This window comes from Molothrus ater, chromosome 7, assembly GCF_012460135.2.
Source record: "Molothrus ater isolate BHLD 08-10-18 breed brown headed cowbird chromosome 7, BPBGC_Mater_1.1, whole genome shotgun sequence".
Classification (NCBI taxonomy): Eukaryota; Metazoa; Chordata; class Aves; order Passeriformes; family Icteridae; genus Molothrus; species Molothrus ater.
In genome coordinates this window covers 9,963,159-9,990,787 of record NC_050484.2, presented here as the reverse complement: position 1 = coordinate 9,990,787, position 27,629 = coordinate 9,963,159, and the positions used below count along the sequence as shown (strand labels likewise).

Here is a 27,629-nt window from a genome sequence, read left to right as displayed (position 1 = left end):
CACAGCTTAATGCTTTTGCATATAGTATGGTCATCTGGTATTTAGCATGGCATCAGGCTGTTCAGGCTTCCCAACATTGGGGCCTTTACTTTCTGGTGCAAGAGAGGTTTCAGTTGCCCCAGCAATGATTTCAGATGGCAAGTGTTTCTCTGGCTATAGCAGTCTGTGAGCTTTGGATGGAAGCACAACACCCTTTGGGGCATTGTGCTGGAAACAGAGTGGATCGTGGTGGTATTCTATATGGAGAACAGAGGTAACAGAAAGATGGAGTGAAATGATCCATAGGAAGGCTGGTGATAGAAAAAACACGTGAGAAGAAGTGTGAGATTTATTTGGGATAGCTACTATCAGCTGCTGCTCATTCATAATCTGCAGCTTGCAAGTCAGGTTTCTGCAGTACAGAGAAGGGCAGGTCATGATGGAGATGCCATGGCAGGGAGATCAGCATAGGACAGTCACTGCCGTGCAGCAGGTAACTGGTGCTTAAGCACTTCCATGTGCAGTGTGCCCAGAAGTGAAAAGCTGTACATATTCCAGTAGGTGAAGCAGGGGGTGGTTACAGTTCAGCACTATGGATGGGCATGTGCTCACTCTTGATTCTCTGCCATAGTCCTGCCTGGTTTATTAGCACAGGCTTAGGCTGAGAGCCTGCTTTGAGATTGTATTGGCCTTGTATTTATAAGTTATAGTTTTGGTCCCATGAGTGTTAATTACAGTGTCCACAAGAAGCACCTTCACCTACTTTACCTACCTTTGTTGTTATTTATACCATTTGATGTCATAGTCATTACTGTCAGTAGAATAGAAATACATTGATTTGCATATATTTTCTTTAGCAGTGCTATGGCTTTATGCTGTGAGCAGTAATCCACAGTGGCAGCTGTTGGGATTCATCCAGAGACTGCCAGTCTTGTCACATCAATCATTTCCAAATCCCCCCTGGGATGTTTGTGGTTAAATTACTTCTGGTGCCACACTGCGATACTTGGATGCAGTGACTGCACAGATGCAGTGTGTTTTGAACTAAGATCTCGTTTGTGGCATAGAATCACAGAATAATTTGAGTTGGAAGAGACCTTTACAGTTCTCTAGCCCAGCCCCCCTGCAATGAGCAGGGGCGTCTTCGACAGGTCAGGTTGCTCAGATCCCTATCCAACCTGATGTTAGGTGCTTCCAGGGACTGGGCACCTACCATCTCTCTGGGCAACCTGTGCCAGCATTTCAGCACCCTCACTGTATAAAGTTTCATCCTTAGGTCTAGTCTGAATCTACCCTATTTTAGTTTAAAACCATTATCCACTGTACCTGGTAAAAAATCTGTCCTCATCTTTCTGATAAGCTCCCTTCAAGTACTGAAAGGCTGCAGTGAGTTCTCTTCAGAGCTTTTTCTTCTCCAGGCTGAGCAACCCCAACTCTCCCACCCTGTCTTCATAGGAAAGGTTCTCCATTCTTCCAATCTCTTGATGGCCTCCTGTGGAATCACTCCCCTCCTGTGCTGGCCCCAGAGCTGATGCAGGGTTCCGGGTGGGATCGCAGAGCAGAGCAGAGGGGCAGAATCCCCTGCCTTGCCCTGCTGCCCTTGGGGCTTTGGATGCAGCCCAGGACACGTTTGGCTTTCTGGGCTGGGAGTGCCCATTGCTGGGTCATGTCCAGCCTCCCCTCCACCAGCTGCCCCCAAGCCCTACTCAGCAGGGCAGGTGTCGATCTGTTTGTCTCCCATGAGTAAGAACATGAGTATACTAAGAGATATATTCAGAAAACATGGTAATATATGTGTTTGCATTGCACTTTGGTACCATGTTAAAAGTGAGGTTTTATGTGGAGTTCTTGGTATTCAGTTCCTATTTCCATGAAATTAAAACTTTTGCAAAAATAGTGTATTAGGACTGAAATGCCTTACTTTATAGCTAGAAAAGCAGACTCCCAGTTCTCTTTTTTTGTTAAAAGCTGATAGATATCGAAGGAAAAAAAAAACCAGTTTAATAATTGAACTTCATATACTTTTATCTTTTAAGGGCTACTTGTAACTAGAAGTATGAATAGAGTTTATTTCTTGTAATGGTTTTGGCCATAATGGTCAATGTTAATGAATGTTCTATGAATGTAGTCCATTACTTGTGTCCAATCTTTATATTTTTACCATTCAGAATTTTGCCAGAGTTAAATTCTGTAAAGGTCATGGTTTTCTCACATGGAATTGTTCTGAGCCTGGAACATTCATCTGTGCAGTGCCCTGCAACCAGTGCCCTTTCAGTGGTCTGTCTGGGGACTCATGGTTATTGTCCCTACTCTATTTATAGACATATTCACTCAGTTAGAAATACTTCTATTATTCTTCTGCTGGTTTTTTTATGTTGTCTCTTAACAGCTATTTTTGTGTATCAAAAATAACTGAAACAGGATCAAGTCTTGTATTTTTTACATTTGGGGCAGGCTTTGTTGACTTCCTTATGCACATAATACATGTTTTGTTTTAAAGGTTAGACTATAGTTAAATATTTTGCCAAACTGGAGCATAATAGTCAGTGTTCTTGACTATTATTAAATAAGAATCTCTGATGACAGCAAAGTGAGTGGGGCTGGTAGGGATAGGGATGCTCTGTTACCTGAACAAGCATTTGTCCACATTCCCTTTGAAGCAGGTTAGATGGAAAGACCACTGGGACATAAGCATTTTCTGTTATTGATCCTACTTTAGCTAAAAGGCTTTCTGTAAGTCACTTTGTAGGTGGTCTGCCTAATGTTCCTGTAAAATAAAGTCTGTGATAGACCTGCTGAGAGAGATAGCAAGTACCTGAGGGCTGCCAGCTTTGGCCCTTGCATTCTGCTGCTTGTTTGCTACTGTCCCGTAGAAAGTAATCAAAAATGCACATGCTGAAAGTGATGCAGAGAAGAGAATGCTAAATGTCCAAACAGAAATGTTGAGTTCACTGTACTGTCACGCTACAGAAAAGTTCAACAGGCAGGACATGCATAGCCCTGCTAAATTTCTGCAGTTGTCTGTCAGGTTCAGATGGGAAAAAATAGGATTTAAATCTGTAGCTTTTTCATGGATTGCATCTCCCTTTATAGCTTTGTAAAGCATGAATGTGAGTGACTTCATTTGTTCTAGTTTTCTTAAATAAGTTTTGCAGAACATGCTCTCATATTTTTCCAATGAGTTACTGTTCTGTCAGCTTTTTCCTCAGTGAATGTTGGAGGACATATGTTTCTGTCTGCAGAGAGCTATGGATTCAGCCCAAGTACCTTCTGGGCACTCAGCTGCAGTGGCCAGGAAGTTTCAGCTGCTGTGCAGGTTCCATACAGTGAACCAGGAGCACTGTTTTGCTCTAGAGACTGTTCTGTTGTAACCCAACTTAGATTTGACTTCTTTTTTGAGATGTATCTGAGATTATCCCTTCTCAGTGGAGATGGTTCCACCTCTAATATAGGTGTTTTGTTTCACTAGGGTCTGTCTGGAGCAAGCTGTTCTCATAGCAAACACACTTGCTTTCCTGCATTATCAGTCTCCTGGAAAGAATGCATTCTCCAGGCATTATGCTCATGTATTTATGTATTCTTAGTATCTTTCTTTAATGAAACATTCTTTTGATGAGCTAAGGTAAAGTATTAAAGGCAGTAAAAAAGTAGTTAGTGAGGAACATTGGGGAATTAGTGATGTTTTAAACCCAAGCTGTTATTTAGTGTAAGCTGATCCCTTTATTATTGAAGAGGCAAAAGTATATGGTCCATAGAGGTAACAGCACTATAATTTCATGCAGGTGTTCTTTTGAAATTCAAATGTCAATGTTTGAGTCCCAGAAACCTTTACTGATTCCAACTGATTTGTGTAATGGAGCTATAAGACTATGGTTATGACATAGTAACAGCTATTAGCTTTAAAAGAAGGGGAATAGGGTTTCACAGAGTTTTCAGATTAATTAACATTTATATCACTTTTTATATGGCCATGTGATAGCTTTGAAAGAATCATAAATCCCCCCAATTTAATTTTTGGCTTATTTTTAATTAAAGAAGGAATTTATTGTGGTCTGTATGTCTGCAGGAATGTCAATTATAAAAGGACACGTGTAGTATCTAAAGTACATTAATTTTTCCCATGAATGAAAATTCTTTTGTGTTCTGAAACATCTTATTTTCTTTAATGATACAGCAAATGGTCCTGTGGTCAGGTACAGATGTATCTCCTTTGCTGGGTTTACTGCTCTTAATGTTTTCATTAGGGATCCCATGCAAAGCATTCTCATTAACCTGTTGAGTTAATGAGAATGCTTTGCATGGGATCCCTATGCAAAGAATTAGTAGGAAAGAAAAAAGGGAAATACCAGTTTCCCCCTGAAGGCAACACATAAAAGTAAGGGGGCAGGAGAAATGAAAGAAACTGGGAAAACTTTGTAGGTGACACATGCTAAAGTGCATTTAGAGTATGGAATAGTTCAGAGGAAACCTGTGGGTTAATATGTTATTGAACTCATTTCTCAAAATACTGAAGTCCTGTTTGCAGGTAATTGAACTTACTGCTGCCTTAGAACACATCTCAGAACACCAGCTGTAACTACCAGATCAGCCACAGATACTTTTCAATAGATTTAGAGGTCAGGAATCCATGGGTCATCAAGAAAAACCTCTTCTAATCCAGATTTTTTTTCTGATAGCACCACACAAGACATGTCAAAAAGCTACATCCTCAGCTGCTTTGAACTTACAGGGTTCCTTTGAGATCTCTTCTTCTGTTAACATTAACTGCAGTTCCTAGCGTTATTAGCCAAGAAAAAAACCACTCTGGTGTCTCTTACCCTATGAAGTGTTTGTATTGTTGCTGTGTATAAGATCCAGTCTTGCAAATCCATGCTCGTTTTGCCAACATCTGCATGCCTATCGTGGGTAGCCCATTTTTCAATTTTGTGCTGAATTTCAAGCACAGCTTCTCTTGTATTAATCCCACTGACACAGTGCTAACAGCTGATCTGCCATTTCTCTAAATGCAGTGCTGTATAAAGCCCAAACTGAATCAGTGCTGCTTCTGCTGGCAAGTGGGAGAAGAAGTCTAATTGTCATGTTTTTAAGTGCTCTGCTTTTTCTAATTATTTCTAGCAATAAGTGCTGAAGTTTGGTATTTTGTTTGTTAGATTGATTTTTTTTTAATTTAGTGTACCTGAAAGGGAATGTCAGATCCATTTCTTGAATCAAGCATTTTTCTATCACCAGCCATATACAGGTATTGAAAAGTACTGTATGCTCATAGAAGTCATTGAGAGAAAGAAATATGAGGATGCAAAACTTGTAGTATTGCATTTCAGCCTTTAGATAAATGTACCTGTCAGTGTAGTGAGAGTATTTGTCCCCCATTGCATTATGGATTGTCTGTGGATAGAACCAGCAGCTGGTAAACTTTCTATTGCTAGATTCTGTTTGAAAGTGATGAATTGACAGAAGATAGTCACAGCAGACTGGATAAACAGCAGCTCCAGAAACTCTGAAAATTAAGCTCGGGTTGCAATAAAAGTAAACAATGCAATAAAAGCAGGCAATATAGCTGGAAATTGGAAGTTTTGGTTGGAATAGTACTCTGTCTTAACCATGCTCTCATGTAGCCATAATATGTTCTCAGTATGAATAAGATATGCTCAGACTTGAGTTCTTGTTACTTAGTATGTGCATTTTACAATGTGGAGAGTCCAGTACTTGGTATAAATCCTCCCAAATTTTGCAAGTGCTGAACCTCTGATTTTATGTGAGTTAGAAATTCTTGTGAGTCTTGGATACAAGCACTGTTGGTAGGTAAGCAGAATTGCTCAGTCCAGGACGAAACTAACCCATAGTCCTGCCTGATGAGTTTTAAGTCTCATAAACCTTTGTAGGTGATTAGAAATCCTGTCTGCATTTTGAATTTTGCTGTAAAGCTTGTGGTAAATAGAGCATGTTTTGTCTCTGTGTGTGAACTCATCTGTGAGGAGGAGGAAGTGGGCTCAGCAGCTTCTCCACCTCCTGACTCCCTGGAGGCACTGTCAGCCAGACACTTTCCTTTGAAGAGTTGTTCTGAGGTGTCTCCTCTTTGTTCTGGGAGGAAGATAGTAAATAAATGTTGATATGTAACTGCAGCAAATTTAAAAATAAATAATCCTTTTTGGCTGAGCAGCATTGCAGAGTGGGTTTCTGCGTAGGGATTAGTGGGTACCTCAACCCTCAAGGAATCAGGCCATATATGTCTCAAAATCTTACACCAAACTGGGGTTTTGTACTTCAGGACTACTGACATATTGTTAAACCAAGCAGAGGAATTGAACTGCCAAGACTTTCATACACATCCTGTGTCTGAACTGGCTGCTGTAATTTCTGCCTGCCTTTGGCCATTGCTGTCTGCCTGTGGCCATCTCTGTGCCCAGGGGTAAAACTCTCATCAGCCTTACACAGAAGAGTTATCCCAATGGAGAAGGAAAACAGACATTGTTCCAGATAGGGAAAATCCCAGAGGATCAAGGGCAGCCATAATTATAGTTGTTCTGCTTGGTTGAAAGAATGCAGAGGAACTACAGTGGAGGTCAGGCTCCAGTTAAACATAATACTCTTTTGTTTGCAGCAAATGCAGTTTAGCAAACAAAACTTTAATCAGTGGGACCAGAAACATGGTTCAACATTTACCTTTCCTGTGCTCTGATATATAAAGTGATTCCAGCTTCCTTCACATATGTGTCACGTTCTTCCAAAGTCCTACAAAATCATCCTAGCGGCAAATGTCTTATATGCCTTTTTCAGGGCTGATGATATAGTAGCAGAAATAAAAGTTGCAGAATTAGGTAAGTTATAATTTTTGTCTGTTAAGTAACAGAATGACCCAACACACAACAAGGATCTAACCAGCAGCTCTATTTTTAATTTCCTGTTAGGGTATTTCTGAAGATAGGTCACTGAATGCTGGACCCTTTTGTTGTGTCTCTTTTGCCTAGGGTCAGTCATGAAGTGTTTAATGTGGTTTTTGTTTTCTTTTCAGCTGAAATAAAGATCTGTTTTAAATACTACCATGGTGTTAGTGGAGCCCTCAGAGCTACTACTCCATGTATCACTGTGAAAAACCCTGCTGTGATGGTGAGTTTAGCCTCTTTGTTCATTGTATTTGTGGATGATTTATTGATAGGTTTTATAAAATGACAGTAGTAAAGACAATATTAACTGTCAGACCAAGCCATCAATGTCTCCTACTTTTACTATTGACAACAATTATAAAAAAAAAAAGTGCTGTCTTACAAAACTATGAAAACTGGAAGGTTATTTTCATGGTTTTGTATTGCTCATAATAAAATAACGGTAAAAAGTCACTGGGCTTAACTGAAGTCTTTTATGCTAAGAATTTGACTTTGCTTGCATTCAGTTTTTTGCTACTTAGAGTTTTCTGTAATTTAACACCATAATAGAAATTTTTCACATGGTTATATAACTGAAACCATGTCCAGAGTCTCCATTTCTTCCTATTTCTTAACTATTTCCTGGTATTCAGTGTGAAACTGTTGCAGAGATGGCAATTGTTAGTATGAATTAAACTGGAAAAAACTCTGCTCTTGCAAAACTTACTGAATTCTTTCAGTGTTCATATACCATTGAAATTTAGTAATTCCCTGATTATCAAGCAGTATTGTCTTAGTGCATTTGTGTTATGAGACTTGTTTAAGTTTTAGAGGAGTTTTTTTAGTTGTTTATGTTGCAGTGGAATAGTTGTTAAGCAGTGGCAGAAAAGGCTTCCAAACTTGAGCCATGGTGCTTTTGCTACAAGTGATTTATCTATCAGGTTAGTTCTGCAGCTAAGCTTCAGCAAGTTTCACAGTGCCTTTGATTTGTTGATGTTAGCTGCCAAATATTTAAGATCACAACTGTCAGGGTGGTGTCCTGACAACTGCAGTGTTGAGGGTGCAGTAAAGCAGAAATTACTCAGACTGCATAACATTTATTCTGAACTTGTGCTTTTTCAGTGTTGTGTATTATATACACAACATGCTATGGTTATCTGACACTAAATGTGCTGTACTAGACTTTGTATCTATAATATCCAAATGTGTGTGGGTTTTCTCTTAGCATTACCAACCTAGGTGGTAGCATCATTTAATTGTCAGATCTCAGTATGAGTAACAGTTTCACAGATGCATACAGACTCGATACTTTACAGGAGAAAATGTGTCATAGTTAATGAGCCTGCCAGCTACTGTTTTTAATCAATTTATAAACTAAAGACGGGTAGTCTGATTTTGAGCAAGAGGAAAAAATGCATCTCAGAATAACCCTTATAATAGGCTGAGTGCTGCACTATATCATTACTGAGAAGCAGAGTGATTATACTGAGTGGAGAAACCACTTGAACTTTTGTATTTTCTTGACCTTATCGTATTATCCACCAGCAGTTTTGAGAATCATTGAACAAAAGGACATCTGAACATCTCTCATCTAACTATGCATTTAATGACTTGGTAGTTACCTGGAGAGCTGTCTTTGAGAATCATGGTAATTCTGAAGGCTTATACCAGCTTTTGCTCTTTAAATGTCTTTCATTTGAAAGGTAATGCAGGGTCCTGGCTATTGTACAGAATTCACACACCTGCTGAAGGGGTAATTTTATATAAACATTTTTGTTCGCGTTAACAGTGCAGCCTTCCAGAAATAGAGAGCTGTTAGATTTCCTGATGAGAATGTTGTATGACAGTTCAGATGATACTTCCTAAAAATGTCAGATTGGGTTAGTTATGTGTAAGTAAACCTGTTGTTAAACATTAAAACTTCACTGCATTTCCGTGGTTTTGGTGATGAGCTTAAGAACTGTGCAATAGAGACCACTGAGTTCTCTTGGTACTGGTTCTGTCTTTTCTTAGAGAAGTGCTGTTTGAGGAAGTGGTAAGAGTCAAGGTGTTCTCACTCCCCTTTTTTATGGTGCAATAAATTCCTTGCTTACTGGGTTTTTTCATACTGATGGTGTATCACACCAGGTATTTAATTCCATCATATTTTTGGAAAAGCAGCTAACATTCTGTTGTGTTACTTTGGCTCAGAGGAGATAGAAGGCCTGATGGAGCATTTAGAAACGCTGTGTTACACCAGATGACATGGCCTTTGTGCTGCAAAACTCTGCGTGTATGTGCTGGGATGAAATTTTTCACTTGGGGCAGAAGAATTGAAACTGCTGTTTAGATCATAATGGAAAAGGAAGAGATTGTATAGAAAAGTCATGGAAGTGCTAGGGAACATTGTCACTGTTCATGTTACTATAGCTGAATTGTCGGTTCATTCTGTTTTCTACAATATGAAGTTAGCAATAAAAATTATGTTATTTGAATGGAGTCCAACTTGTAGCAGAAAAACAGGTATAGAATGGGGAAGGCCTTTTTGTTGATGAATAACATTTTTAACAAGGAAAACAGTGTGTGCAGAAATAAACCCAAAAGAGGAAACTGGAATACACAGCATTCCTGTGGCATTGTCTGGACAGCATTGCTATCACAGTGGGATCACTCTCACTGCTTCCATGGTATCTGTCTGTGGACAAGGGGACAGTGATCCAGCTGGAATTAACCCATTGCTTTTGATGCCTTCATAGTTTTGCTACCACCTGTCACTACTTAGGCATCTGTATAAAATCACTGGCATAATAATGTCATGCTGGGTGGAAAAGGGATAGTTCTGAGCACTCTGGTGAGACTTGTCTTGCCCTGAGAGGTGGGAAGTGCCCATGAAGCCAGCAGTGAGGGAAGGGAATGGACTGGCTGGTGAGTGGCAGTGCTTGCTGGCATGGGGTGTCCCCTGACAAGACTGCTGAGGCCCATGGGGATGCCAGGCCCCATCATCATGGCTGGTTCCTCATCACTTTGTCTGGAGAAATCCACGTTTGCTAATTCCAATGAAATTCTAATGTGCTTGCTGATCATCGTGGGAAGTATTTGAAATGATATTATTAAGCAGCTTAAAGCAGTATAAAAAGTAATGACTATGTGTTTGATGAATGCAAAGAAGCTTCCCTGTGGCTACTGCAGCTCCAGAGTCATTTATTCATCTGGTGACTTCAAACCACTGCTCAGGGCTGCCTCACATTCTTCATCTACAGTCACAGGTGTGCCCATTTTTATTCAGCTGATTTGCATCTTCCAATAGATCAGAGCCTGTTCTATCACTGGTATTAATCCTCAGTGCTGTGTTTGGCTCAGATTTTTTCTGTGTCACCTCTCCTGCCTGGGAGTGAGTGCAGTGCCTGCCCAGGGAGCCATTTGTCTTCAGAGATCTCTCCATTGATGTCTCTGTGATAGATTGTTTGGCTGGATGCACATCTCCTCTGTCTTGAAAGACAAATCCTTCTGCTAGTTGAAAGAGACAGACATTAATACGGGAGAAACTTTTATTCTGAAGTAGTTCTTTACCTAATAAGGGATTTCAGTAGAAACCAAACCTCAAAAATCTGTGCAGCATAAGCTTTTAGACCACATTTATATTTAGATGTCTGATGCGCTTTTCTGTTTGAAAGGAGCTTTTGTTAATAGAGCTAAAAGCTTTTTTAGTCTCTCTTTGATCTCTTTGCTTTTTTTTTTTTTTGTTGCACACTAAATTATCTATTTGTGGAAAGTGACAAAAGTTACATGTGCTGTCACTGGACAGCTCAGTGCTTTGATGTGTTTTACAAATCCATGCTGTTGTTTGTTATTTTACAAAAGGGAAAGCCGTAAGAGATACAGGTTTTTCTCTGATTAATATTGTCTGCATGTGTGTTAACCTCTACATGTTCTGTTGGGAAGATTTGGGCTACTGGTATATTAGCAGTGTGTGACATAAATAATAGATATTTTGCTGTAAACTAATGCTGTGGCTGAGGCTGTCTGGGGTAGCAAGGCAGTATTTGGTTAGCTTCTTCCCTAGCATAATACCTTAAAATTGTGTTATATCATCCTCAGGCATGTACAAAGCAGATGAAAACTTCTATGGTATATTTCTTTTTTTTCCTCTTCTTCAGATGGGAGTAGAAGGCACAGATGAAGGTGCTTCTGGAGCTCAGCACTCTAGGAAGTTGGTCAGCTTTACCCTATCAGGTAAAAAACAATACTTCTCTGTCTTTTACAAATTATTGTGTAAAAAAAAGTAAATTTCTGTTCTAAATAACATCAAAGATGGATTGCTTTTCTTCATTAGCCTCTGTAGGAGCACACTCTAGTGGCTTGAAAGATGTCATTTCTTTATAACTTCTGTTTGTTGAAAACCAGCCAGAATCATGGATCTCCAGGAGTGAAAGAAATGGATTTGATATATCCCAGCATGAAAAATTTAGGGAAATTTCCAGTTTGCACAAGGGACAGTTCCTCTCTGATTGAAGAGTGGAAAGCATAACTTGTAATTAAAATGTAGTCTGGCTCCATCACTTTGAAAAAAGCAATAGCTGAATGGTGATTTAGAAAGGGAAAAAAATTTCACTTGTAACAGAGCTAAGCTGTCACTACAGTGAAATAGCTGTAGTGGTGCAGTCTACCAGCTTCACTTGTTTTGATTAGCACTTTATTCCAGGGAAATCCTGTGTGAGACAGAAGCATATTCAGCTTGAGCAAAGGCAGATGAAATTCACTTCTGAATATTGAAGAGCTGACAATAAAATGTGCAGAAATTGTAGAGGTAGAGCAGAAAAAATGCACTGCTTTTTGGAGTGGCCTTTCAGCAGTCACCTGAGATAGAGCTGATAGGTTGTACAGACTCACATAGTGGACTATACAAGTAATTGCTTTGTGTGTTCTGAAAAACCTGTTTTGTTTAATATCTGTATAACTGTTTAACATCAGTTGTGATTCTGCCTGAGGAGTCCCATGAAATTATTTTGACTGATAGGCATGTGACTCGTGTCCTGTAATGTTTTTAGGTTGTTCATTTACACATGACTCTATTTCATCATGTTCCTGCTGTGTGGCTTAATTCTGAATTTTGGGTAGGATTCTTTTTTTTAGCAAATCCACAGGCATGGCATTTAAGTTTAGAGCAGTGAATTCTGCTGGATGTCTAAACTGTATGTGCCAGTTGCATTGCTGCATGCAGCATACTGCTGTACTTAATGGAAAAAGAAAAGTCTTCTGATTCAGCAAACCTACAGAGAAACAGAAATATTTTACAGTTAAGTTTAAAATCTAATATTATATTAAAAAGTACCTCTTTATTTTTCTTGTTGCTGAAGCTTGCACTGTCATTGAAGTCCTTAGTCATGACAATATGCTCTTGGGAAATTATTATTTATTGTTGTAAGTTGTGAGGGCAGCAGTACTGAGGCTTCCCTAGGAAAAAAAGAAGCCTTTTCAGAAGACTTCGCCTCATTTTATGTGAGGTGGATTATCTGCTCTGTTGGGAGAAAATTGCATCAATAGTCCAGAGTAGACTTGGTAGGTTACATTTATCAAAGACTGAACTTTTGGAAAGTGTCTTTTCACTGCATTACCTCCCATACATTTTTTTATCTTCTCACCCAGAAACAAAACAAGTACTGTGTGATTCATTTTGGGCTGTTTCTGTTGGGGTTTCTTTTTTTTCTTTGAGTGGAAATACCTTAGATGCCTTACTGAGAAAAATATTTGTAGGTGAGCTACAAGTTTATGCTTTTTGTTTTACAAATAAGTGGAGGCTTGAATGTAAATGAGGATGTTGATACCTTTCTTCCTTATATTCTTTTGGGAAAACACTTGATTTCCTGCTGTACACTGGATCCAGTTAATGTGTGAGTACTTTTAAGTTGCTTTATTTAGTAATCTATGGTGAATTGATTTCCTGGGTAATATTTTAGGAATACACTACTTTGTGAACTAGCTTTAATTTACTCAGTTCCTTTTTCCTTCCTTCTTGTTTTGCTTTTTAGATATTAGAGCAGCTGGACTTAAAAAAGGCATGTTCTTCAACCCTGATCCTTATCTAAAGATGTCCATTCAGCCAGGCAAGAAAAGTACATTTCCTACGTTTGCTCACCATGGCCAGGAAAGAAGGTCGACTATCATCAGTAACACAACTAATCCTGTTTGGCACAGAGAGGTAATGTATCCCTTCTGGGAGCTGTCTGCCAGCTGATGCAGCGTACCAGGCTTGCATTTTCTCCTCATGCATTAGGCCTTACTCTCTTAAAGCTGTGAGCTTATTTTGTAGCTAGTTATTTAAAGTGACAAAGAAATTTTGGTAATTTTAGGAACCCAGTTAGTGGGTAGAAGCAGTTACCGTCTGCATATTAAAGCTGGGAATTTAAGCTGCTGGCAGTTCATTCCCTTCTCTGCTAAAAAAAGGCTGAACTCACTTAGCCACCCTGTAGGTTTCATCAAACTGCAAAAATAAATTAATTGAAGCTGGATTATATGTTGTGAGAAGACTCTTTAAGAGAAGTTACACTACACGAGCATTCTTGCTCAGTGATTGCAACAACTCTTCATTTGGAAATGGAGTTTTCGTACTGCGTAGCAGGTGACAAATTTTCAGTTTTGTCAGGCTGAGGGGATGCTCTTTGATGTAGCCCCTGCAAGCTACACCTTGGCAGGAAGGAAAACCCAGGAGGGTGTTAGAGCACCACTCAGCAAGGGGGGAAACTGGTAGTCTGGCCAGTTTGTCAAACGTGCTTGTATTGGGTAAATTGTGCATCCCACGGAAGGAAATCAGTCCCACAACTGTCATTGAATGCAGGAGAGCCATGTCTGTGCTTTTGAAAATAAATGTTTATGTGGCAAAGTGAAACTGCTGACACACATCCATAGCCCTTTCAGGACTGGCAAGCGTGTACTGTGGTGAATGTTAATGTATTCTTTGGGAAGATGAAAATTGAGTAGGCTTTGGGGAATGTTTCCACAAATCATAAAGCAAACAAGCAGTAAAGCAGAACTGAGCAGGGCCAGCCAACATTAGCACTGCCCTAGGGTACTTGGTTGTGGGAAAGACTGTAGAAGTGAGTAGTCCTCAAATCTTTTAAGAAAACTAAGTTCGCATCTCTACGCTGATTCTTCAGCTTTCAGTCTGTCTGTCTGTCCATCTATCCAGTAGCTAGATAGAAAATACACTCTTTTTATCCCCTCCCTTTTTTTCCCCTTCTCCAGTTCTCCTTGGCTTTGAAGCTTATTAGAAAAGAGATAATGTTCACTGCTGCACACATTGTATTAGCTTGCTTTAGCTGCTAGATCTTCCCTTTAGCAATGCTCTGACAACAGCAGTTATGATCCCATTAGATATTCTGTCCTAGTGGTGCAGGATTGATCCTGTTTTACACCTAATACTTGCTGCAAAGTAATTTGCAATATTATAGCAAACTGAGAGTGACACATTTTTAAGTTCTGTTTATCAGAGGAATCCAGTTGTGACAGTTGCTCAGCATGAGGAAGGTATTTTATTCCTGATCCAGTTTAATTGGTTTTTTTGAAGATGTTTATCTGATACCTACCATTGAGGAAGAACTGAACTGAAGAGCTATTTTTCCTACTTCTCATTGTTCAATCTATCTTTGGCTTCCTAACTACATGTGAATTAGGCATTGTGCACAGGTGGTTTGCTCAGAGGTCATAAAGGTGGCAGATAGTAAAAGGATAACCAGATAACCTTGTTTTTTTCTGAGTAGGTTATGCCATACTTTGCTTGCTTATTTGGAATATTTTAAAATCTAGATGACAAATACAAATTTTGGGTTCCTAAGCTTGTTTTCCTAAGGAAATTTATCATCACACTGTATGTATGTGTGTGTGTCTGCCAACATGCTTGCTTAACATTTGCCCTTCACCACATTTGAATCATTTGGCTGTCATTGGGCAGACTTGACAGAGCAGTACAGATCTAAGAGATGAAGTACTCACAAAATTCATGAAAATGAAAGCTGAGAAGAGTAATTGTTAATGTTCCCATGTATGGAAAGGTAGAAAAATGATTTTACCAGACATTAAGAAATCTTCCATAAAGTAGCACCATGTTGTTTAAAGGGCTCAAGTGCAGGAAAAGGTTCTCTTGGAGTTTGCTGGGAAGATTTGTCAGTGCTGGAGAAAAACTCCATAGAAAATTCTCCTTCTGTAGTAATGCTGGTCCTGAATGTACTGTATCCACATTGCTCTTTTGACTTCCTGTCATGCATACAAAACATGAATGCCAAGCATGGTGTTGGGAGGGAAATTCTTCTGAGCACAGCCTGGAGTGAGACACTTAACCTCCTTGCTCCTGCATGGACCTGACAGAGTACAGCCAGGATTCCTTGTCTTTTTGCTTTCCCCTATGCAAATAGATGCAAGCAGTAGGATACAGGGTGTTCTTTCTGACATACACCCTGAAAGTGCTTTTATTGTGCAGTTTCTTACTGAGCAATTCTTTTCAAGGAGCTGTGAAAGGGGATGAGGAACAGTAAAAAGCTAGTTACATATGCAAAAATTCTTTTATAAATGATGTTGACATGATTTTGTCATGTGGAAACTGCTGTCATCAGTCATTACTTTTGGAGTTTGCTGCACATTAGTAGTAATTAAGTACATTCTTTCTGAATAAAGGTGTATTGATATGGTGTCAAATATGTTCTTTCCTTCCAGAAATATTCTTTTGTTGCACTTCTAACAGATGTCCTGGAAATTGAGGTTAAAGACAAATTTGCCAAGAGTCGTCCGATCATCAAGCGCTTCCTTGGGAAGTTAACCATACCCGTTCAGAGACTTCTGGAGAGACATGCAATTGGGTAAATGGAACCATTCTTAATGCTAACTTGTGTTCAGCAGGAGGACTCAGCATCTAGGATACTGAGAGCAAAGAGCAGGCTTTCTGATACAGACCAGCAAATTTTTACTACATCTGCACTAAGAAACATATTGTAATTTTTAATAGCTTTATTGCCTGACTGGGAAATGGCAACATTTCTAGCCCTGTCCTGAATACATCTACCCACGTTTCTGTTGGTGTGTGTCTTTTTCTTTCAGCGTTATTTCTTTACATAAAAAATGCTATTCACAAGAAACCTTACCCTCTGGCTAGCTAGTCAAGAAGCAAGGCATTTTCATAGTACTACATGGTTGTGTGCAAATCTTTTAGAACAAGCAGGTATAATTGCCTGGCTTCTTGTACAGCTGGTGTCTTTTTAATTGTCACTTCACTAATCAGAGATGTAATATCCCTTCAGTGAATTGGCCAGAACTGCAAGGCTGGGAGTCCTTATTTTCAGAGTGCTTCCAGTAATACACAATTAAAATTGCCTGTTGTTATGAATAGCTCACTGATGGGACTCAAAATTCACCTCTTGTGCATGCCTTTTTTAAAGGCCCTGCCTCAAAGTTTGCTGAAGTTAGTGTCTCAATTGACTTAAAAAAGCCACAGGATTAGGCCCATGAGGAATCATGGTGAAATTAAATGCATATTTTCTGCTTTAAAGCTTAAGGGCATGGCAGTGTCATCACACTTATACAAACTGGCCTCCTTTCCCACAGATATTCCCCTCAAAGTAACAGGTTGCATAAGGGGAAAAAATCAAATTCAATTTGAAAACAGTTTTCAGCTTTACATTTTCAAAGTGGTGTCTACACTGCTAAGTAAAGGAAGAATAAAATTGTAAGAGTAGCTTAAAATTTTGGTTATACCTTCTGACACAGAACTTTCTTTAAAAGCTTGTCCATTTGTTTTGTAGTGGCATCCAAGAACAGTGGTATATACTCAATAAAACTTTTCTAGGAAGTGCCTCACATTGAATTTCAACATATTGGTTGAACAAGCAGCTTTTTCTAATAAATTTGCACATTCTATACATTCAAAAATAACACCATGATCTAGGCTGGTTTTAAAACCTAGTGCAGGGTGTACATTTCCTTGCTAAACACCAAAATGTTTTTGTGCTCTGGGATTCCTGGTGCTGTGATTTGTGGAAATTACCAATTTGCTATGTAGATCAGTTCTCACCTCTGTTTTTTCAAACCATTAATCTGAAAGACATTGCCTGTTTTCTTCTCTGAATTTCAGTTCTGTATATTTGATATACCAAATTGTTTTAGGAAAGGAAAGGCAGTATAAGAAATCTGTATTAAGAATATGGGTATTTGGATAGTTTGTCATACTGCTGTTAGAACTGACATTAAATCTTTGCCTCTTCTTCTGTAATATACTTGTCCATTTTCAGTTTTTGTGTAAAGACAGACAATATTTCACCAAGGGTTTTGCAAAGTTAAAGTAGTGGTTAATGTAGATGTGAAGTAGAAATGTACCAAATACACAATTATAACTGCTAATGCTCTTGCATTTTTTTTTTGGGTCAAGCAAGTATAAAACCATAATTTTGGTGATGTTAGGGATGATACTTAAGGAATGAAAAGATGAAATCCAGAACCATCCCCTTTTAATAAATTCTGCCCCAGTTTTAGCTGTAGTCAGAGCTCACAAATTTGTGTAATGAAACGGCCAGTGGCTTTAATTTCCTGGAAAACATGATAAATAAGCATGAGAATCATCTAGAATTGATTCAGCTCAATACAGAGAAGGCATTATTCATGACATGGCTTCATCTATTCTTGAATGGCATGAAGTAATATAAAACTTATGTAAGAACTGGAAACCTCAGCTATCTGATGGTGACTTGTACTTGGAGTACCGAGTGAGGATCTCTGACAGGTCCTGGAGACACTGCTGCAGAGATTTGGTATCCTGTGGCCTATAGAGCAGCATGGAGAGGGGAGGCTGCTTGTCCACTCAAGGCTTTTTCTTTCCCCTGAGTTTATGCAAACTGCTGCAGCTTATTTCAGTAATAACTTAATTTGTTTTATTTTGCAGTAGGAGTGCTCTCAGTAAAAGAGAGGTGTTTATACCAGTATAAAGTTATTTGCATAAATAACAATAATTTCCTGTGGAGGTCTTTAGTAGCTCCCTCTTCTTCCTTCAGCTGTCCCAGCTGTGCTGAGGGGAGCTGGGGCTGTGAATTCTGGCTGTGCCTAAATAAAAATGTACAGCCTGGGATCTGATCCAAAGTCTCAAGCTGATACAAATGTCTAACCTAGTCTGAGCCCCACTGAATTCAGTAACTCTAAAGAACGTATTTAAAGATAAATTCAAGCATTAATAGTTTTACTATATCAGAACGTAGAAGTGCTTTGTTGAATGTGAAAAATTAGGAAGTAACTATTTGTGACTTTTATACACACTAAAAACCACAAGGGGGCAGAAAGGTTTTGTTAATTATAAAACACTGTGTTGGGGAAAGGAGTAGGTTAGCCTAGAGAGGGACCTTTGTAATTTGATTTCTTTAGAACTTAAGATATTTAGGGATCTATAAGAATTGGTGGGGCACAATCTGTATTTGGAATTGATCAAACATAATTTTTTAAGCTGCTTTATCTGTTAACAAAACATATGTTACACCATTGTTGGGGTTTGTGTTTTTCCATGCAAAGCAGACTATGTGGCCAATTTTAAGACCATAATAGGAATTAAATACTGAAAACATGAAGCCAGCAAAAATTTTAAAAACACAATATTTTTGATTTTGCAGAGACCAGGTTCTCAGCTATAATCTTGGCAGAAGGCTCCCTGCTGATCATGTTAGTGGGTATCTCCAATTCAAAGTGGAAATCACATCTTCTGTTCATGAAGGTGAGAATTTGTCAATGATCTGGATCTCCATATAGTTGTATGGAGAGAGTTTCTCTGTATTTCTATGTCTAGGCTTTTCTGTTGTTGAGGACAACAATATACTTTCTCATTTGTGTATGGTCCCCCTACTACAGATTTTTTTGTATTTGGATTCAAAATTTAGATATGGCACGTACTGCCTTGGAGATGGCAGTTCAAGAACGACCAACACTTAGCATATTGTTTTTTATTTTCTTGGATTGATTCTAAATTAATCTGCTTATGATTCTCATTGTATGCTTGGCAGTGCTCTGTCTTTTGAAAGGAAAATGGAAATCTTTAAAGGCATACTATACACCTCTTAATTTTTCTATATCCTACAAAACAGTATACAGACTTATACAGAGAAAATTCTGTAACTGCTGTTCCAACACTGTAGATGCCTCTGTTACTTTGACTGAAGTTTCTTCCCTTAGTTTTCTGATTGAAGTTAGCAAGCATCTTCAAGGATGCGTATTTTTATATAATTTAAGTAGAATGAACTATGTGTTCTTGATGCTCAGTGTTTCACCTTCATTCTTTCTGTCTCTGCAGATGCTTCACCAGAAACTGTTGGGACTTTGCTAGGAACCAACTCTGTAAATGGAGACTTGGGCAGCCCCTCTGATGATGAGGACATGCCAGCAGGACATCACGATACATCCACGGTGTGTTCCAATGGCCCAGTCTTTGAGGAATCTTCTGGAGACACAATCCTGAGACATTCTTTAAGGACTAGTAGGACTCTGGAGACAGACCAGGATGAGCTGACCTCTGGTGGTTCAAGATCATCCCCTCCCAGAGGCCGCCAGGACTCACTAAATGACTATCTTGATGCAATAGAACACAATAACCATCCCAGGCCAGGGACATCTGCCTGTGGCGACCGTCCACGAGGAGCCTCCCCAAAACTGAGGAGTAGCTTCCCTACTGACACAAGACTTAATGCTATGCTTCACATTGACTCAGATGAAGAGGAGCACGAGCTGCATCAAGACCTGGGTTTTCCATCTTCTTTGGAAGATGATGGTGGCTTAGTAATGCTTAATGGTGCTACCAGAAACGTTGAAAGAAATGAAGTAAGTTCCTCATCAGATCAGGTAATGCCGGGGCCTGCAGAGAGTGAAAGGGTTTCAGCCTCTGATGCTCCTTTGCCATCAACTGATGACCAGCAAGATTCTCTCCCAGAGCTTCCACCTCCGGAGGAAGGAGCCGAGAGCCTGCAGGGCTCTCAGGCTGAGGCCGCAGCAGAGCAGGCTGGCAGCGAGTCCGCTGCCCCTCCGGAGGCAGAGCAGCCTCCCGGCAGCGCGGACCCGGGAGCTGCTGAAGCCGCAGGTGGGAGCAGAAGGGGCGTCAGCGAGACGGAGTCCATTGACCAAGGCTCGGAGCCTTCGCAGCTGTCGTCGGAGACGGAGCAGAGCGACCCCGCTCGCACCGAGAGCGTCAGCGAGGCCAGCACCCGGCCCGAGGGGGAGAGCGACGCCGAGGGCGCCGACAGCTCCTGCAACGAGAGCGCGACCGTGCGGCGCTCCTCCGTGGAGATGCGCTGCTCCTCCTGCGAGAGCGCCAGGTTTCCCGAGACTCCGGCCTTCTCCCCCCAGGAGGAGGAGGAGGAGGGAGCCTGTGCCCCCGAGGCAGCTGCGGCGGAGCCGGGTGCCGAAGCACAGGAGCCTGCGAGCGCTGCTGGTTCTCTGCCTGCGGTGCAGTTACCTCAGGAGGAGGCGCAGGAAGCTGAGGCAGGTGAACTGCAAGACCAAGAGGAAACAGAAGAAATCTGGCAAAGAAGAAGAAGCCTGCAGGCAGCAGCTGCCCAGAGCCAGTCTCAGGATGAAGAAATTGAGGGAGCGCAGGCAGCTTGTGAGGGTGCCACAGCACAGCTTGAAGGAGCTACTGGAGGTAACAACTGCAGGAGGCACTTTCTGGAGTGACCTCGCTGCACCTGAAAACAAAGGTCGTTAATGTCTCAATTTCGTTGTCTTTCAAGGTTTTTTTTTTGTTGCTTTGAATTTATTTCTTTTTTCAAGTGACTCTTGGAGGTTTTTGATTTAATGAAAAATCCAAACCTGAAATATCCAAAATATGTTTACTTTAAAATTGGATGTATTTTAATTCTTGAGAGAGTAGTGAGGAGGAGGAAAGAATTCCACAATACTACCCTGCTCACTAATGAAAATGGTAATGACGGACAGAACTCCTCCAAAAGTATGAAATGCGAAATAGAATTTATATCGCTCTCCTTTCTTTTGGATGTTTTATATTAGCATTAAAACATAAGGTAATCAAAAGAAAGGGGAAAGGAAAAAAATAATAATATTTTGTCAGCTTCAGGCTCTTTATTTTCCTTTTCCCAGTTCCTTCTCTGTACAGATGGATCCTAGCGCACTGGAACCTTGGGAGGAGAGAAATGTATTGCCCAAGTTAACACTGTAAAACTCTTATTGATTTTAAAATTATTTTAACAGTTGAGAATTTTCTGTCTCACTAAAATCACTGAAAGTAGAAATGTGTCCCTAATGAATTGTTTCCAAGCAACTTTAATAATGGAATCTGTTCAGTTTCTTCAGGGACCAAAGTATATCCAATCAAGTGGGTTTTCAAATACATCTTTTTCATAACATACCAAGAGCTATATATGAGCAATAATTTCCTCTCTTCATAAACAGGTTGTTTACTGGAAATAACAATTTTGGTGTTTATTTCAAATACTGTCAATATTTTACAGCATTTTCCAGACATTTGGGATGCTCTTTATTAGGTGTCAGGTTGCATCATATTTTGCAGATCAGTTTGGCTGCAGCAAGGAAGGACAGTGGACAGTTCCACCTCCCACTCTTGAGGTTTCTGCGGCCAGGTGGAGCTTTGTCCTGGGATATGGCTCAGGCTCAGGTTGTTTCCATGCCCTGACTTTGGCTGCTCACATATGGATGTAGCATGTCCCAGAGATGATGTTTCCAGGACCAAGACATCCCAGAGGAATCACTTGCCTAGAACTGTCAGCATAACTTACTTTGACCCCAAGAAAAGATGACTGTTAGATATATCCTGAAATATCATAGTCCTGCAGAAGCTTTAACCCAGCTTGCTTAGTTTAGAGGTAACTCCAGGGCTTCCCCACATTGACTGAAAAAAGAAATAAAGAAATTTGTGTGTGTTTTGATTCCAGGTTCTCCAGCCAATGGCCACCAGCCCTTGAGGTCCCTGCCTTCGGTGCGTCAGGACGTTAGCCGGTACCAGAGAGTGGATGAGGCTCTGCCACCAAGTGAGCTTCTCCATACTTTAATTGGGGCATAAGCTGCCTGTGGCTCATTACTGAGAGTTCATTACATTTCCTTTTTTGAATGTGAGAACTGAGAAAGAGCAGCTGAGAAGCTGGAAGTGAGGAGTGATGATGGTTGGGTCCGGTGTTGTTGCTGTGATAATTATACCTGGTGCACACAGACTTGCTGAGTGTCACTCTTGCAGAGACAGTGCTGCCTTTCCTGTGGCACTGCACAGGGGTGGGAGATGAGGTGATGGTGCCTGTGAGGCACTGTGAGCTGTCAGACACTCTGAAATCTCTGAATACTGCTTGTGTGCTAATGATTTACAAAGGAATTACAACATCCTTCATATCTGCAGATTAACTTACAGATGTCTGTGCTTTCCTTGCATTTTTTGAGGCAGAGTGAAGATTTTATATTAAAATAAACCTGGACATTAAGCAACAGTTAGATGAGCTTTAATGAACACATGAATTTTAATTTCTCTAATGCATATGAAAAATATGTTGCTCTCAATTATTGAACTTATTCATGTGCTTAAACTTTGAGAAGTGAAAATCTATTCAGTATTAGGTATTCAAAGAAAGGACCCCCCCCTCCAAAAAAAAAAAAAGGTACACAGCTGATAGGCAAACATTGCTTTAAACCAAATATGAAAAAAAAGGAAATTCAGAGCCACTGAAGTCTGTGGCAAAGCTCTGTTGCTTTAAAAGAGTCAGGAATTAAGATATTTAGTGTAAAATGAACAGATCCCTATTTCCCAGTATGGTATGGGGCTGTGTTTGCTCTGTAATTGGAGCAAGTAACAGGAAGGAGTCTGATAGCAGAACACAGATAGAACTGTGTGTGCAAAGCCAGGATAATGATATGGTTGTGCAGCCTGCTGTTCTGTTATAATCAGATGAATCTTGTGTGCACATCTTCAAGTTAATTAACTGCCATCCTATTATACCAGTTCTACATTTTACAAAACTGTCTCTGGGAGACAGATATTTCAGAAATGCACAGAGATAGCTGGTCCAGTTCTGTGGTTTCAGAAGAAAACTATACACTACAGTAACTACTTGGAAAAACTGCTGAAGTATTAGTATTTTAGCATTTCTGCCATTTACTGGGTTTCTGCAGTAATGATGCATTTACACATCACCCTTTACAGTCAAAGCCCAAAACAATCTCTGTGTAATTCTTAATATAAATAAAGTCTACTAATCATTGCCTAGATTCAGTTTTTTTCTCCAAAGGTCTGCTTTCAGATCTGTGACAGGTTTCATATTTTAATACTGAAAAATTAAGGAAAATATTAAGAATATGATTTTGAGCTCTAAACTGTAATTTCTTTTTAATTTGGGTTGTATTCATTTTGTTGTTTCATCAAAATTTGAAAGTAAGGAAGAAAAATATGTGTATTTCTTTCAGTCTTATGTTAGGTCAAGTTAAAGAACAAGAGAAAGAATTTGAACATTTATTTCTGCCTATAATGTGCAACAATATGCTCCAGTTCCTACATTCCTGGGGAAAAAATTAATAAAGCTTGACCATGAAACCTTGATGAATGACAATTGTGCAATTCAGCAAGCTATTTGTAACACATTTGACTAACACTGATTTGATGGAATATAGCCTTACATAGGAACACAGCAGAAGACAGCCTTGTCCATCACAGCACTGATGCAAATGTTTTACTTTGGAAGCCATTGCTCAAGTGTTTAAACTTGTGTATTTTAAATTGAGTGCAGGTTTTCTTCTGCAAGAGCATGTTATAGAAATGGTGAATGTGTCAGAATTGGGCATAAACATGACAAGAAAAATCCCAGCTTATTATACAGTGGTTTAGGGCTTGACAATTAAGCAGGATAATGAATTCACAAATGTGAACTATTTGAGGGATTTTTTTTGTTGTTTGTTTTTTTCCCAGTGACAGTTCTATTCTTCCTGGAATACTTGGGTGTTCTATTTTGTTTATGAACTCTGGTTTAAAAACTTGAGTGTTTTTATTTTGTCAGCAGATACTACTTTCACTTAGACTTGCAATATAGACAGTGTCATCTAGACACCTGCTGAGCTCTCAAAGACTGTTTTTCAACTGATGTGCTAAATGGTTTGCACGTTTTCTGTAGTTGCAGGTGTCTAAGAATCTAGGCATTTCTGTTTCTGTATAGATGTGTGTTTTTTATATACATATGCCTATGTCTACGTTGTAGTAGAAATGATTATTATAGAGACAATAGGTGGGGTTATAAAAGTGACAGAGCTCAAACAAATCAGTGAATTTGTCCCAAGCCCTCCATGGTTTACAGTATTTTATTGCTCCTTAGACTGGGAGGCTCGAATTGACAGCCACGGGCGGATTTTTTACGTGGACCACGTGAACAGGACAACAACATGGCAGCGCCCCACAGCTCCCCCAGCCCCACAGATCCTGCAGAGATCCAACTCCATACAGCAGATGGAGCAGCTCAATCGCCGGTAAGAGTCACCCTCGGTGCTTGTCAATTCTGTGTGCTTGCACAGCTGCATTCACCATTGCAAGGCTGAGCATGGAGACATGGCCACAGCTGCTCCCACTGCTGGCCTTAGGTGGTTGTTCTTGTGGGGCTGTTGCTTTTAGTTTGCATGTGAGTTTCCAGGGCTTTTGTGTTCCACCTGTGATCTTAAGCTATGTGACCAAAAATAATGCATCTGATGATGGTTGTCAGAAATTCAAAAGACTATTGATGCAGAAATCAGAGGTCAATATATATTAACCTATATGGCAGAAAATATGGGCAGGCTCCCTTGGAGCCAGAATTGGATCATAGTTACCATATACTATATGTAAAGTCCAGTTTTCCAACCCTAGGTACCAGAGCATCCGAAGAACAATGACAAATGACAGGCCTGAAGAGCACACAAGTACTGTGGATGGAGCTGCAGAGGAAGCTGAATTTCACCATTCTAATTCAGGTTAAAAAAAAATAATTTTTTACCCCTTCTCCAAAGAAGGGAGCTCTTGTCTCATGGATGATTTAATGAGAGTACATAAGGCAAACCCTAACTTCTTCTGAATGTCTGTGTGAAAATGAAGCCATTTGTTTTCAATTCTGTCTAGTTTTGAAGGTTATGACTCAGCCTGCTCAATATGCTGAAGAGAAGGTTGTGAGATTCAGAGCACTTTTCTGTCCGTACCAGACTTCTTTAGAGAGCAGGACACTTGCAGTTAAAGAAATATAAAATTGCGTGATCTGGCTTACAAATATTTTGACTCTGCTAATGAAGTTTGAAATAGTAGAATGTAGAACTAGAAAGGGCTTCAGGCAGTCATTGGCTACATCTCTAGATAAATTGGATGAGCTGTTCCTAGGCCATGCTTGCCAAATGCTGTCTCATGAGTTCTTATATTCTCCACTTGAGGGACATTCTTTAACTTTTTTAGACAGTCTACTCTTTATTCTTCTTAGAACATACCCTTAAATCCATTGCTTCCTAGTCTTTCCTCGTGACTTCTGGGTTTAGGTCTCAAATTAGTTTTTTGGCCTACTCAGGATTGTCTTGAGTTGGTCTTCAGCTTCTGAGGAATATTTCAGAAAATCAAATAAAGCTATGACTCTGCTGTACTGAAGAGGTTGTGGAAGTGTCTTACCTAAAACACTCCTTGTACATTACTGCAGAAGGTTTTGTTTGTTTTTGCTTGGTTTTTGTTTGTTTCTTTATTTTCTTTTTAATAGTTTGACACTAACCAGTGTTCAGTCTTTGATCTGCTAAAATCAAGTCCTGAGCCTTGTGTGCAGAACTTTGGCACAAATGTCTGTTTTCATCTGGTCTTTGTGAGTTGATTATCCCTACCTGCACACAGATCTTTTCTATTGTGCCCCTGTGGTTTTGAAACTTGTCCATTCTGCTAAGTACTGTAGAATCTCCTAATTGGAACAAGTTTTTTCTTCCCTATCCAGTCATTAGTAGAAATAATGAGTAGGACCAGAGCCAGAGAGATCTTAGTAAAACATCTTGGTGGACTCTTACAGCATTATTCCATTCCTTCTGAGAGCTCCTTCAGACCTCTGAAAGAGCCACCAGTGTCTCAGTGATTACTCCACCTTATTTCCTAACTGTTTGAGTGCATGCCACCTGACCTAAAGGCTTTGAAAACCTTAAATTTGCACCCTGGTCTTTAACCTGCACTCTCTCACCTCTATTTTTTCATTCTTCTGATAGTCTGTCCAGTGTTAACCTTTGGAATGAAGATAGGAAGACATACCATTTGTTTAGGGTTCTGAACATCAATACTTTTTTTCTTTTTACTAAGCAGTTCTCTCCTTGGTCATCTTCCTACTAAAAATTTACTAACATGTTGATAAAGCTTTTTATCCATCCAGTTCCTTGCACAGCTGTGTGGTGTCCTGTGCTTTGGCTTTGTCTCTAGATGCTCTTGATGTACTCTTCTAAAAGTCTCTCCTAAATTAATCTGATATGCAAACTGTGTCACCCTTTTTTGAGTTGCAGGTCATTGTAAAACTTGAGATTTACCCAAGTGTTCCCTTTTATTACTTGTAGACTTCACTTCTGTTGTAGCTGTTTCCTTTTCTACCTTTGTGCATGTACAGCCAGATGGTTTGTACTGTACACAAGTTAAGCAAATTCAGGCCAAACCCTAACCAGCAAATTCAGCTGAATAAACTTCTCATAAACCAAATTCATAAGCCTCAAACTGCAATAGAAACCCACCTGGTGACCCATTCTGGTTTCCAGATTTACCAGACGATGACAGAGGACTTACCTGCTGCATGTCACAGCATCTTCCAGGGTGTGAGAGTTGCCTGGTGTACACCCAAGTTTTGTACCAGTACAGGGTTCACGTAAAACCTCAGTGAGTGTCTGCAAGACACTCCCAGCCCAAGTATTCAGGCACAGCTTCAGGAGCCTTTGTGCCACTCTGCCTTTGCCCTGTTCATGATGTGTTCCATGTGGAACAGCTTGACTTCAATTGTTTAAATAGTGTTTCTAAAAACCCTCTTGTTTATTTATTTTACCAGTTTCCCTCACACTTCCTGGTTTTCTCTGCTGTGTTTATTTTATTTTCTCCATTCCCTTTACTTAGAATTTTACCCTTGTTATTTTCCTCTTCTTTTGTTATTTCTTCTTACTTTTCCCTCAGTTTTGAGTCTCATTCACTACCTTTCTCCTTGCTCTGCTTGTGTGTTATGATCTTTTATGTCTGTGATAGCTGTGGTCTACATGATTAATATTCATTTGATGGAGAAGAGTGCACATACTGCAACATGTAAAAAAGTAAGAAACTGAAATGTAGATGGCAGCACATTTTAGTGTAGTATCGCTGAAGACCAAATCTGAACTTGCAATTTTTCATTGATATTAAAAATACTCTTCCGAAGGTCTACAAAGAGAATTGGGGGCAACAGTGTTCACATTGTAGCAAACACCACTCAATATTTTTTCACTTCCTTCCTGGTACTGAAGAAAAATCAGGGCACTTCTGTAGTTGCTAGGAGAAGACACAAATGTTTATTGGAAGTTGAAACTTGAAAGGTACTTCCTTGGCAACCTACTTCTTACTTACATAAGCTGCTTCAATACTGTATCAAGACTGGGACTGTGGTAATGGCAGATTTATTGTTTGTTTTTTTAAGAAGGAATGAAATATTTATAGTTGTACAATGACTTTTATATCCATTAGTTAGCTTTTAAAAAATAACTTACCTGCATACAGCTACAGTATAGCAGTGCAGACATGCCCAGGGGACTTCATTGCATCTTATATAGAGGCACAAACTTGGTAACCCAAATAACGGAACATGA

General features: G+C 39.7%; 1 protein-coding gene across 1 annotated transcript in view; it reads left to right on the top strand.

Moving 5' to 3' along the window:
• HECW2 (HECT, C2 and WW domain containing E3 ubiquitin protein ligase 2) overlaps positions 1-27,629 on the top strand; it is a 146,812-nt gene that overhangs the window by 75,762 nt on the left and 43,421 nt on the right. Inside the window, exons 4-12 of the mRNA XM_036386342.1 lie at positions 6,992-7,086; positions 10,979-11,054; positions 12,851-13,020; positions 15,528-15,670; positions 18,458-18,558; positions 19,132-20,472; positions 21,740-21,835; positions 24,152-24,302; positions 24,676-24,779. Of these exons, the coding sequence (XP_036242235.1) occupies positions 6,992-7,086; positions 10,979-11,054; positions 12,851-13,020; positions 15,528-15,670; positions 18,458-18,558; positions 19,132-20,472; positions 21,740-21,835; positions 24,152-24,302; positions 24,676-24,779 (2,277 nt within the window). The remainder of the gene's footprint in view (positions 1-6,991; positions 7,087-10,978; positions 11,055-12,850; positions 13,021-15,527; positions 15,671-18,457; positions 18,559-19,131; positions 20,473-21,739; positions 21,836-24,151; positions 24,303-24,675; positions 24,780-27,629) is intronic.